The sequence below is a fragment of the Cricetulus griseus genome, chromosome 2, assembly GCF_003668045.3.
Source record: "Cricetulus griseus strain 17A/GY chromosome 2, alternate assembly CriGri-PICRH-1.0, whole genome shotgun sequence".
Classification (NCBI taxonomy): domain Eukaryota; kingdom Metazoa; phylum Chordata; class Mammalia; order Rodentia; family Cricetidae; genus Cricetulus; species Cricetulus griseus.
Window position 1 is genome coordinate 424,980,754 of NC_048595.1, and position 13,517 is coordinate 424,994,270.

The 13,517-nt window shown below is 41.2% G+C and overlaps 1 protein-coding gene across 12 annotated transcripts in view; it reads right to left on the reverse strand.

Moving 5' to 3' along the window:
• The window catches only part of Fn1 (fibronectin 1), a 68,798-nt gene that overhangs the window by 10,066 nt on the left and 45,215 nt on the right, over positions 1 to 13,517 (reverse strand). For 2 of the 12 annotated variants that reach the window (XM_027397162.2, XM_027397166.2), the window contains 13 exons: positions 12,753 to 13,022; positions 11,429 to 11,545; positions 10,325 to 10,489; positions 9,559 to 9,714; positions 8,278 to 8,391; positions 7,163 to 7,432; positions 5,806 to 5,993; positions 4,380 to 4,467; positions 3,404 to 3,580; positions 2,466 to 2,555; positions 2,076 to 2,255; positions 1,257 to 1,346; positions 245 to 351 (listed from right to left, as the gene is read on the reverse strand). In XM_027397162.2, the coding sequence (XP_027252963.1) occupies positions 245 to 351; positions 1,257 to 1,346; positions 2,076 to 2,255; positions 2,466 to 2,555; positions 3,404 to 3,580; positions 4,380 to 4,467; positions 5,806 to 5,993; positions 7,163 to 7,432; positions 8,278 to 8,391; positions 9,559 to 9,714; positions 10,325 to 10,489; positions 11,429 to 11,545; positions 12,753 to 13,022 (2,012 nt within the window). Of the gene's footprint in view, positions 1 to 244; positions 712 to 1,256; positions 1,347 to 2,075; positions 2,256 to 2,465; positions 2,556 to 3,403; positions 3,581 to 4,379; positions 4,468 to 5,805; positions 5,994 to 7,162; positions 7,433 to 8,277; positions 8,392 to 9,558; positions 9,715 to 10,324; positions 10,490 to 11,428; positions 11,546 to 12,752; positions 13,023 to 13,517 lie in introns of all 12 variants that reach the window. The other 10 variants (XM_027397157.2, XM_027397161.2, XM_027397156.2 and 7 more) reach the window with 5 other exon arrangements.

A 13,517-nucleotide genomic window follows, 5' to 3' on the forward strand; every position in this document is an offset into this window, starting at 1 on the left:
TAAAAACAATTTCATTCTCTCTATGGAGTCAAACTCAGTGATGCTCTCTGGCTTATCCTCCATAGCCACAATGAGATAAGAAAAAAAAAACAAAACAAAAACAAACAAAAAAAACCCCACAACTCTGAGAGTTGTGACATCTTTCTAAGAATCCTGGGAGAGTAGACATCTGACAGGACAACTTTGAGCGCTTCTGGTTGACTCCTTTCTGGGGACAAAGTTACAAATAGAAAAAGTGAGTTACCTGTAAGGGCTCCTCGTCGGTGCCAACAGGATGGCATGAAATGATGTACTCAGAACTCTCCTGGAATGGCGTCCAAGAGATGGTTGTCTGAGAAAGAGCTTCTTGTCCTGTAGAGGCATTTGGATTGAGTCCCGGAACGTGAGGGTAGAGGTGGTAGTCTACGTCTCCCCTGGGAACATGACCGATTTGGACCTCCTCATCTACATTCGGCAGGTATGGTCTTGGCCTAAGCCTGACGGGGGTGGCAGCGGTGGGTGGTGTGGTCCGCCTAAAGCCATGTTCCTCAAAGATCATTTGTTGCCCAACACTGGGTTGTTGGTGGGTTGTGCCAGGAAGCTGTATACCATTTTCGGTGTCATACCCAGGGTTGGTGATGAAGGGGGTCTTTTGAACTGTGGAGGGAACATCCAGGATCTCTGGTCCATGAAGATTGGGGTGTGGAAGGGTAACCAGTTGGGGAAGCTCATCTAGCCAAGAGAGGTTAGAGCCAAAAAAGCAAAGCGAGTTAAGCTCAAGGAAGAAGCAACAATCACCATCAATCCAGGCAACAATCTCCATCAATCCAGGCGACAACAGTTTGTCAACCCAATCAAGGCTCCGAGACAGTCAGCAGTTCTCAAATCACAAACCACTTTCTAGAAAGAAATCTTGATTTTCCTCACAGATTTCTTTATAGTTCAGACAGGAAAAAAAAAATGTTAGTACAAACTTCTCATACAGACAAAGCTTTGAACCGCTGAGCCCCACAGAAAGCCACCTCTGCTCCAATTAAGCTTTGAAATTTCAGAAACCAAGTAATAAATCAAGACAAACAGGGAAGCTTTTACTTCCACCATTATAAAGTTTTTCCTCCAATTCAAACCATCTAGTTTGAATTTCAGAAAGGTGAATAAGGGTTTCGGTCGTAGAGAAATAAATATGCCATACTGCTAGAAAAAAATAATCCATGAAAAACATGTCATAATGTAGAGAACATCACCCTGCAAACTGACCATTGGTTATCAGTCTTTACCTGTCTTTTTTCTTCCAATCAGAGGCTCGCTCTTCTGGTTGTTCTTCAGGGCAATGACGTAGATGGTGTACTCGGTTCCTGGCTCCAGACCTGATAAGAAACACAGCCATTTCATTACAATGGCAGACTCAGTCAAGCAGGAGTCATCGATTGGCAGAGGCTAGGGGGAGCAAGCATTCCTTCCCACTGTCTCTTGAGTCTTAAAAGGTAACATCAGCTTCTCTCCTCTCTACACTCAAGAGACTCTGCACACAAAGGCCACTCGGCCAGCTAATCATCTTCCCATCACAGCTGACACTTGAAAAAGCAGTTCACGGTAATCTCACTGGAATAGTCTTTCTGTATGGATAGTATTGATTGACAGTATTGATAGCAGATAACCTATCAACACTGTGTGCCACTGGTAGAATATACATCTGGGAGAGAGCATCATGGACTCCAGGCTTCTATTTTGGCCTAGTCACTGGCAGCCTTCAATAACAGTGCAAAAACCTAGCTCAAGTCTTCTCATACCAGATTCTATTTTCTTGTTCCGCAAATATAGCAAAGAAGCTGTGATTCCTGATTTCTGTCAGTTCTATAGGGATTTCAACACCTATGATTTATCTTATTTGGGGGAGCAAAAATAATGAAGAAATAGATGAATTTACATCAAAGAGCAATACATCTACCAATACCATAACATGCTTAGACACTCATACCTTTTGAGATCATTGCTGTCCCTAAGAAAAAGAATGCCTTCTAGAGTGCCAGGGAGTATTATGGGTGAGGGGTAATTGTGACTAAGGGGAAAAACAAATCACAGCATGGAAACAATACCAGTAATGGTGGCCTCTGTGACACCAGGGCGGGGTCGAGGGACCACTTCTCTGGGAGGGGATCCAGGCTTCTCATACTTGATAATGTAGCCAGTAATCCTGGCACGGGGCGCCTGCCATGATACCAGCAAGGAGTTGGGTGTGGTGGCCAGGAACCGCAGGTTGGATGGTGCATCAATGGCTGAAGGAAAACAAAACGATGTCTTAGAAAATGAATGGCCCATGAAACTATTCACACTTGCGCCCAGCCCTAGCAAATCGAGTAGGGAGAACTTGAGGGTCCTGGGAGCTATGGCATGGAAATTCCAGCTTCCCAATTAGTTCTAAAGTTTACGTGGCTGATTACAATGTGTATCAGCTGACATTTCCTTAATAAAAAAAGTATAGTTACCAGTGGAGGCATCGATGATGACAGGGGAGCTCCGGGCATTGTCATTCAGAGTGTACACGTGGATCTTGTAGTCAGTGCCTGGTTGTAAACCTGGAATTTAAAAAGACACACCTTTTTACCTGTTCTTATTTTTTTGTAGAGTTCTTATGCTTGCCTGCCATTTCCTTGACTCCCATATTTTTGTAGGCTACTGAATCGCTCCACAGAGGAACAGTAAAGTGTATCACAGTGTGGACACTAACTGTTAATGAGGAAACCCATCTGAAAAGATAGCCATTTATGTCCCTGATACTGGCCTCCAATTATTAATCTGTGGTTATACTTTTACCTTTATTATATGTAGTGCTGTGTGCTGTTTGGTTTTTGGTTTTGGGTTTTTTCTCTCTCTCTTTTTTTTTTTTTTTTTTGGTTTTTTGAAAGAGGTTTTCTCTGTGTAGTCCTGGCCTTCCAGGAACTTGCTCTGTAGACTATGTTGGCCTCAAACTCAGATCTATCTGCCCTCTGCCTCCCAAGTTCTGGTATTAAAGGAGTGTGTGACCACCACTAGGTGTGTAGTGCTGTTTGTAATTATAAATTTCATTATACTTTTAAAAAATCTAGTCATGCTAATGCTAAGAGAGCTATACACTACTATTTTGTATCTTTTTGATTTTTGAATTAACTTAAAGAACAAAACTAGGGTTTCATTATGTCTGGTTTCAAATTCACATCCTCCTGCCCCAGACTCCTGCCTGTGACTACAGGTGTGCATTTTCTTTAAACAATAATTTTTTGTGAAAAAAATGGTGACTTTATAGGTCAAATGAAAGCCAGGAAGTAAAATATCATGTGATGGCAATCACATTTTCAAACTGTGTTCTCATAAAACACTGGTCTTGGAATAACTAACCAGCCAGTTTATGCTGTAGGGACACAGTCAGACCGCTGGGCACACTGACCTGTGATGGTATAGGTTCTGATGTCTGGGCTGATGGTCCTCTGAACAGGGGGCTGGCCATTGGCTGGGATGGCATCAACTTGGAAGCCAGTGATTGTCTCGGTCTTTGTTCGCCAGCTAATAGTGATGGTGGTCTCTGTAGCATCTGTGACACGGGCCCTTCTTGGAGGACTGACATCTGTGGAGAAGCATAGCTAAAGATTAATGCATGTAATGTTTTGATGTTTTGAAACACTTCCTCATTATGCAAATACATTCACTTCAGGAGATACACTGATTAATAATGTGTAGGTTACCGACACTGGGCATTCAGAAAGAAAGGTTAACGGTATTTAGGAAATATGGAAATATTCTCTACTCATGTCTTTCCTTTGAAGGAACTGAAAAAGCTTTATCAATACTGCCAGTGGTTCTCAGGGCTGAGTCTAGAGTATCCAGAAATATTTCAAACAAGTGGTACAATGATTAATTCACTGTATTGTAAAACTGTGTGGTGGGAACCATAACATAGCTTATTAGTAATAACACAAGCATTGCTAGAAGTCCTCTGTCATTTCTAAAAGGCTTCACAACTTCTCCCTTCATCATTCCACAGATGATCAAACTGACACTGTACATGACTGCTGAAAGAATGGTCATTGGGTTATTGATAAAGCAGAGAACTAGACATGGACCTAAGTTAGCCCCATCTGTCCTGCATCGAAGCCAGTTCATCCTCCCCAGACCGATCTCTATGAAAACAAATCCTCACAGAGTATAAACCAGCTGTGGGTTTTAACCCACCAGAGTGAAGGGCTTCCATTTTGTTTTAGCAGGCCAATTTCTGGATGGCATGCAAAGTAGATTATCAAAAAGATCAGCTATTATATCAGTCTCCAGATTCTATCGTTAAATGTGTAGTCTAAGAGATCACTTACTGACCTTCCATTTTTACTTACACTGAAGTATTGCCAATATTAGAATGTTTGATTACTTACTCTCTAGAGTTGTGATGACTCCCTGAGCTGGTCTGCTTGTCAGTGTGTCCTTGAGAGCATAGACACTGACTTCATATTTGGTGGCCACCTAGGAATAAGGTCATGAGAAGCATAAATGGTATTGCATAAAGCCTAGAGAGTTCTGCTGAAGCACTGGAGAAATGCAGACATTATAAAAGACAATCTGCAAAACCCACAACACTTCAAATTCTCAGATTAACTTCACTTTTACCCATGATTGCTAACAGATTTAAACTGGATGAATTTTAAAATGTTCTCAGGGGTTAAGTCCAAGCAATCTACAAATTACATATTTATACTAAAGTGATAGTAAAAAAAAATTAGAAAAATCAGTATTAGGAGTTTTTTGTTGTTTGCTTGTTTCGTTTTCCTTTATGGGAACCAGAGTTCCAATCTCCAACATGCACATAACAATGCCAGGTATAGTGAGGCCTTTAATCCCAGCACTTGGTGGGCAAAGGTGCTTAGATCTCTGTGAACTTAAGGCCAGCCTGGTCTACCAGTTATGATTGTACATCTATAATCCCAGTGCATCAGGAGACAAAGGAGTCATTGGAGGTGGCTGACAGGTATAAACCATGACTATCTTTCCAGTTATTTTCTGATCGCAAAGAGGCAAGAAAGAGTTTCTATTCTGTCTCTGGGCTCTCTTCTACTGCTTCCCCTAGAATTGGTCTTGGGTCAAGATGTGCATCCACTCCTTAGGATCCTCATTAATTTTCTGCACATCTAGAAAGAGTTTGAAATGGTGTTTGTTGTCTGTATCTCTGGCTGTCCTGGAAGTCATCCTGTAGATCAGACTGGCCTCGAACTCAGAGATTTACCTGCTTCTGCCTTCTTAGTGCTGGGATTCGAGGCATGTGCTACCACACCCAGCTAATTTTTAAATGTTTTAATGAGGGTAGTGTCAAGTTAGGTTGTTAGTAACTGAAGAATGCTACTATAAAAGCCATAAATTCAACCAGTGGATATATAAATTGATCTCTATGGAATACAACCTTTTAAAATAAGCAGAATACTCATTAATATCTGTATAAGAATTGTACAAAATTCACCGGCATTGGTGGCACACGCCTTTAATCCCAGGACTCGGGAGGCAAACTCACTCAAATTTCAGTGAGTTTGAGGCCAGCCTGGTCTACAGAGCGAGTGCCAGGATAGGCTGCAAAGCTACACAGAGAAACCCTATCTCAAAATACAAAACAAAAAATAAGAATTTTGCACAAAATTCAATGCTACTTTTACCATCATAATCCAGTAGTCACCTAGAAAACCTTGGCTCAACATAAAAGGATTCTATTGTATACATTTATAATGGTATTTGATTTATTGAGATTACATTTCTACTCTCTGATGCAACGAAATGACCTATTTCCTATTACAGGGATGGAAGCTCACATCTTACCATGAGCCCAGATACAACCACTGATGAGCTGTCTGGAGAAAGGTTGATTTCCTTCATTGGTCCTGTCTTCTCCTTCGGGGTCACCCGCACTCGATAGCCAGTGAGCTGAACATTGGGTGCCACCCACTGGGCACTGAAGCTGGTGGGTGTCACCTGAGTGAACTTCAGGTTGGTTGGAGCAGGAATGGCTGTCAGGATGGTCATTGGTTAAAAGATTATCTTATAGGGAATGGGGAAAGGGGAAAATAAAGTGAATTTTAAGTAGAATGGGTTGTTCTTGTATGGGCTGGGGGACTCCCTGGCCCAGCAGAGATTCAGCACAAACAGGTAATAAGAAGGAATACACCAGAGGGAAGTGTATTTTATACAGCAATTCTCAGAGTCTCTGGAAACACCTGGGTAAATGTCAGGACTCTAATAGACTTTGGGTTTTAAAATGTTTTATCTCCCTACCCCTGCAAAAACCACGAATTGAATTGTCGTATTGGTCATTACAATTGATTTTTTTCTTTTGTATGAAAAAAAGATGAGCAATGGCCCCTTCTTTATATAAATTTATCTTTGTATGGTAAACCATTTCACAGAGTATTCCATCTAAGAGATGGAATTATGTTTTTATTGTCTCCTTTATATTTGGACCCCATGGCAAATATCGCTGCTAAATTTGAAGTATTCTCTGCGGTGCGGCATAAGAAGAAAATTGGTTGACAATAGAGGCAGGAAAGAGAAGCAAAGAGCAGCAACACAGACTGTCACCTCTACACGCTTTGAGCATTCCAACCCTGATTCAGGAGTAAAGCACAAGAGGACAAAGGATTGGAGGAAGCACTTGCCCTAGCGACTCTATCCTGTGTGTGTTTGTATCAGAACCCTTTAAGCAAATGACACACCAGCACAGGCTGTCTGGGCAGGGAAGAGCTTACCCATGCCTTCTTAGATCACACTGCAAGGAAATGCCTGGTTTAGGGTCATTCCTCAGAGTAAGCTCAATGATTCTAGACTTCTTTCCTCTAGAGGGAGGGTAACTACAGAGGTGTGTCACTTAGGAAACAATCCACAGTTTAGTATCATCTTCAGATGTCTTGCTTTATGGTCTTCAAATATACAGATACTTAGTATATTTGCATACATATGCTAAGCTACTTCAAATGTCTTTTTACTAGACTTAGGTAAGGAAACATCACCTAACTTTTATTGTGTGTTACCATTCCTCAGTAAAGAGGGCCTTTCCTAAGAGTTTGAGGGCATTTCCCTACTCTCCCTAACATGGGAATCAATAGCTCAGTGAAGTACAATGTCAGCAAGGCTTAAAGCCGCTGCTCCCATGAGCACCCAGGTGGTGCAGTTAACGATATACCTGTGGACTGGATTCCAATCAGGGGCTGGCTCTCCATATCATCGTGCAAGGCAACCACACTGACTGTGTACTCAGAACCCGGCCTGAGGCCTTGTAGCTCTGCAGTGTCTTCTTCACCATCAGGTGCAGGGAAAAGCTCATGGATTCCATCCTCAGGGCTTGAGTAGGTCACCCTGTACCTGGAAACTTGCCCCTGTGGGCTTTCCCAAGCAATTTTGATGGAATCGACATCCACATCAGTGAATGCCAGTCCTTTAGGGCGATCAATGTCTGTTAGGCAAATTAATGGTAAGAGGTTATGTGAAAAGCCAAGTTGTGAAACAAGCATATTTTTATACCGTGCAAAGCAGTTCTGCAGATACCATTTTCTTTGATGAATTAAACTCCAATTATCACACTATTAAAATAGACAGTTATTTGACATTTGCTTAAGAGCCTTTGGTGGGGGGAGGTTGGAATATTTAGTGTCACCTTTCTTATTAAAACATAGGTGTGCATGAGGTGTGTAGACACCCACAAAAGGTCCCCACAAAGGAAATTTTTATTAATTTCAAGATATTCTATCAAGATTTGATTTTGCAATGTGATGTTAGTCTCATAGACCTGGATTTTCTATATCTTGGAAATGGTAAAGTTGATTTTCAATGTTCAATTTAGACTATGATAATCTTTCTCAAAGGCTTCTCTCTTTTTTGCTCTCTCTCTATTAAGTATTTATGGGAAAATGCTGGTCCAGCTCAAAGTCCTCCAAACACAACGGCTTCATGGGGTACTTCCGTCAACTTTACCACCCAGTCATAGAAAAAAATCAGTCCTAGAGAAATATTCCATAGATTTGCTGAAGGCAAATAAGATTTTGCTGAGGCTGTTTGAGCAAAGGAAATTGAAAGCACAGCAGCTGTTGTTGGCAACACTAACAATGGTTTTCCCTGAAAACTCACTGTATGGCAAGAAGGAAAAAAACTATTCACTAAGGGCTCATCTCAAGATATGAACCAGCCAGCATGTTGCCTTTCCCTGTATATAATGGCAAAAGACATGCAGGAGGCATCCAGACACGCCCCCCCTCCAAATGAAATGACTTTGGAAGTAGAAACCAAGTATTGGTTACGTACTGGTTACTGCAGTTTGAACGAGGGGCTGGCTTTCTCCATTCTGATTCTGAGCATAGACACTAACCACATATTCCACTGTGGGTTGCAAGCCTTCAATAGTCATTTCTGTTTGATCTGCAAAGGAAGGAGAGGCAATTGCAGGTTTAGAAAGCTACCCAAGCCACTTCCGAGATAGTGTAATGAAAAGCAGATGTGTACAACAGTCACGAAGCACCTATCCCTCTTGGGAAAGTCAGATACCCATTTCCTCCTGGGAAAACCTGTGCACTGGTCACAGGAGTTTAACATACTAGGGCTGAGAAATGTAGCTGAATTGGTAGAGTGTTGTCTTCGTATGAACAAACCCAGGCTTTGAAACCCAGGACCACAGTAAATTGTATGCCCATAGTACTAGCACTTAGGAGATACAGACAAAGGACTCAGAAATTTAAGGTCATCCTTGGCTACACAGTGCATTCAAGGACAGCACAGACTTCATGAGACCCTGTCTTAAAAAAAAAAAAAGTTTATCATACTTTAGCAAGATCATATTCAAGAATAAACTTTACGATTTAACATGATGCCCCCAAAATTAATGAGGCTATTCTTGAAGGAAAAAAAAATGAAAGAAATTAAATTGACCTTAAGAAATTGCCTTGAGATCATAATTTTGGAAGTAGTTTTGTCTTAATAAAAACATCAGATCTAGAAGGTTCTACAATGTCAGTCCATCCTTCTCTTCCTGGTGACTTAAGGATTTGAGGAGTGTCCACATGACTATACAAAACTGGATAAAAAACAAAACCAGAAATATATGGACACTAAAACTTGCCCTGTGAAATGAGCTGGCAGCAGTCTATGAGTGAGAACACAACACATACCACATAGAACACTTAAAATGAAACCTTCAGGGGCTGGGCAGTGGTAGCACTCACCTTTAATTCCAACATTCAGGAGGCAGAGGCAGAAGCAGAGGCAGAGGCAGAGAGGCAGAGAGGCAGAGAGGCAGAGAGGCAGAGAGAGAGGCAGAGAGGCAGAGAGGCAGAGAGGCAGAGAGGCAGAGAGGCAGAGAGGCAGAGAGGCAGAGGCAGAGGCAGAGGCAGAGGCAGAGGCAGAGGCAGAGGCAGAGGCAGAGGGATCTCTGTTAGTTCAATGCCAGCCTCATCTGTAGAATGAGTGCTAGGACAGGCTCTAAAGCCACACAGGGAAACCCTGTCTTAAAAAACAAAAACAAAACAAAAAAAACCTTCTGGGCTCTTACTGGGTTTATCCTGCTAGATTTGACACACTGGCTTTTCTTACCTGGACCAGCAGTTTTAGTTTTTGATGGTCCCGGGCCATTTTTGGGAGTGGTGGTCACTCTGTAACCCGTCACAGGAGAACTTGAAGGCAGCCACCTGACACTAATGCTGTTGTCCTGAACATCGGTCACTTGCATCTGAGATGGCTTGTCGATTTCTGTAAGCAAAAAAAGAAACCAGGGAGATCCCAGTATTTGAGGGCAGGACTGGACAAGGTCCTGTCTTTAGCTCTAGTGTGTATATAAATGATCTTTCACTTCTATTAATGTATTGTAGATGTTTCTGTTGACAAAAGTAAGATTAGCTTGAAGACAGAAAGACACATATCCAGACACTATTACAACTATTTTCAACATGATTATTTCATTCCACAAACAAAACACTATATCTCAGGTTGGGCTTGGTCCTCTACCTTCTATGGGTATTTATGAATACACTCTCTGTCTTATGTCTATTGCTGATACATGGAGTGTAGCAGTTAAAAACACAAGACAAAGATGTCTGCTCTTATTTTGTACATTTGCCACAAAATTCTGTCACTTATAGGTGTTGCTAGCTACAGGCTTATTAAGAAAATTAATCAGGTTTGAAGGTGTAGTTCAGTGAGAGAGTGCTTGTTTAGCATATATAAGATGCTGGGTTTGGTCCCCAGCACCACACAAAACTACAGGAAAATCAATTTTGTGATGAAGAAAATACCTCGGGAAGAATACTGTGATACCATCTTCATGAATAACCCTGTGTCATCCCAGACAAGAAGCTTGTACCTGTTCGATAATTGATGGAAATCGGCTTGCTGCTAGCTGGACTGTCCCCACGGCCAGTGATAGCATACAGGGTGATGGTATAATCTGTTCCAGTTTTAATGTTGTTGATGGTGGCTGTAGACTTGCTCCCAGGCACAGTGAACTCCTGGACAGGGCTATTTCCACCTGTGTGAAAGGGGTCAGTGGGAACTTTGAGTAGCCCAGGAGTCACTCCAATATTATTAACACACTGAAAGCATTATGTAAATCACTGCTACTTACAACTTGCCTTTTGAGAAGTGCTGCTCTAACATAGCCTGAACTGACAAGTATATTTATGCATATAGTAAGCCCTGCTAAGTATATAAAAATCGGGAGAACTCTAGAGCATGCTAATGTCATTTTAACATCCCTGGGTTAAAATGTCACTGAGTTGTAGATTAACAGGCAAAAGGTGAAGAAATTCCCAGGAATGAACTCCCTAGTTGATTATAAAATACCAAGTAGTATCATGTATACATAAGCAACACTACACAGACTCAGTAGGTTGTATTTATACATTCTTGTGGGAGTGCATGGGCATTCCGTGTGTGTGTGTGTGTGTGTGTGTGTGTGTGTGTGTGTGTGTGTGTGTGTGTGTGTGAAAATAAGAAAAAAGAGGCTAAGAAATTGAAAGGGAGTGGTGGGAAAAGGGCATGGGAGGGTTTGAGAGAGGAAAAGGGAAGGAGGAAGCATTGTAATTATATTTTTAATTAATTTTTAAATGGAAAAGGGGGGCAAGACTGTGGCCTACTCAACCTTAAACTGAATGAATTGCATTCTTTTCAAAACCGCTAACAAAAGATTCGTTAAATTTAGAGAACAGAGAAGAAAATATAAGAATTACCAATGATAATTTTTGTGAATGTATAAACTTTCCCCCTCAGCTCTGTAGTGTATAGGCAACTCCTCAACCTCATTTGACAATCGATTATACATAGTTCCCATATATTTTTGGACAGGAAAAAAACAAGAAGTTTTCTAAATGGACCTGCTTGCATTTAATCCCAAACCCACTGCCAGGTTTCCAAGTTAACTTCCCAGACTCTGATCCCTTCAGCGTGGAACTGCACTAAATGAACACACCTGTCTCTCCATAGGTGACCCTGTAATAGCGCACGGAGACAGCAGGCGGTTCCCAGCTGATTAGCAGGCTGGTAGGAGTGGAGGCGATGACTTCCAGGTCCCTTGGAACGTCAGAAACTAGAAAAATCATAGGAAAATATTTTACGTCTATAACTTCCAAGAAGGCTCAGACTCACTCTCTGTTCTTTTCCAGGATATAACTGTTACATTTCCTTCATATAAAGATATAGACACTAAATTAGCAGAATTAAAAACTACGAAGAAGGAAAGAGGATTAAGGAGACTGTCCAAATTGTGATAAAATTGTGGATTCTTTTTCCTCAACATTCTCTTTGGAAAATAATTTAAATCACAGAAAAGTTATAAAAACTTAACAGTGGTACTAGACCATGCACTCTTAACTATGTACTACTTGGAAGTAGTAATCAGACATATCTATTGGTAACTAAGATATAATTATAATGATAATAGGCCTCCCAATCATTGTCACTGAAAACAAATCTATATGCATACAGACATCTGCATAATCTAGGGCTTGACTCGAGCCAGACAAAGTACTCTACCAATACCCTACAGCCAGAGAACCTCTTTTAAAAACTTTTAATTCTGAGACAAGGCCTCACTGAATTGCACAGGCTAACTTTGAACTCACAGCAGCCCAGAATGGCCTTGCCCTATCTATCTTCCTGCCCCAGCCTCCTGAGTATCTAGGATTACAGCTCTGTGCTGCCAAGCCCAACTGAAAATCAGGTTTACAGTAACTTTGGGATCATAATATGTTTTTGAATGAAACTTTACTAAAAGCTAACAAATATCCAAGCTGGGAGCAGTAGCTTGTGCCTGTAACTCCAGCACTCATAAGTTCAGGTAGGGGTATCTTACTTAGATAAGCCTGGGCTACAGAGTCAGTTCTGGGTCAATCTGGGCTATGAAACTGTCTCAAAACACTATAAAAAACTGACCAGCAAAAACTCCAAAACATAGATAAGTGAATCCAGTAAAAATTTCTCAGGGTAGAAAAAAAAAATCTTTTAAAATGTATTCTAAGAGGGAGATATAGTTGCCACAGATTCTGTCACCACCTCCTTCCCCTTTTTATTGAGAGGATGCTCTGTAGCCCAAGTTGACCTCCAACTCAGAGATCCTCCTGCCTCTGCCTCCCAAGTGCTGGGATCAAAAACATGCATCACAATGCCTGGCTCTGTCACTGCCCTTTCTGTGTCGATGCCAGCTAAGGTGACAGGAAGCTTTTTTACAGGCTACACCAAACCATACAAAGTCCATACAAAGGAATTTCTTTGCAGATCGAAAAAACCAAAATTACCTGTTGATTGCTGGCCAATCAATGGGGCGCTCTCCTCTCTGCCATTAACAGCAATGATGCTGACAATGTACTCGGTACCAGGGTTGAGGTTGGAGAGGGTGATAGAATTCCGAGAGGGAGGCACTCGGTCTTGTCTAGGTCTTCCAACAGACTGCTCAGCATGATGGCGAATTATGTAGCCGGTGATGGGAGCGCGAGGGGCCACCCAGTGGACAGTGAACGAGTTGGCAGTGATATCAGAAGAATCAAAACCAGTTGGGGAATCAAGACCTGTTTTTTTTCCCAACCAAGGAGGGGAACAAAAGACAACATCTTTCTTTATGTCTGAACTGGTATATTCATTTATATTTTTTCTTCTTCAAAGTAATTGAAATATGTGCAATTATAGTAGATTTCTGTATCATACGTGAGTAGTTATATTTTCAAGGGCAGAGGCAGGTGGATATCTGAGTTTGAGGCCAGCCTGGTTCTAGGACAGCCAGAGTTCAGAGAAACCTTGCCTTGAAAAACCAAGAAAAAAAAAAAGAAAGGGAGAAGAAAAGGAAAGAATGAAGGAAGAAGAAAATTTGATACATATACACAAAGGAATATTATTAATACATAATGAGAAATTAAATTTACAGGAAAATGGATGGGACCAGAAATTATTATGTTAAGCAAAGTAATCCACTGTTAAAAAGACAAATAACATGTTTTCTGTTATGTGGATCCATAAATTTGAATTATCTTTTTGGGTTTTTTGTTTGTTTGTTTGTTTGTTTCTTT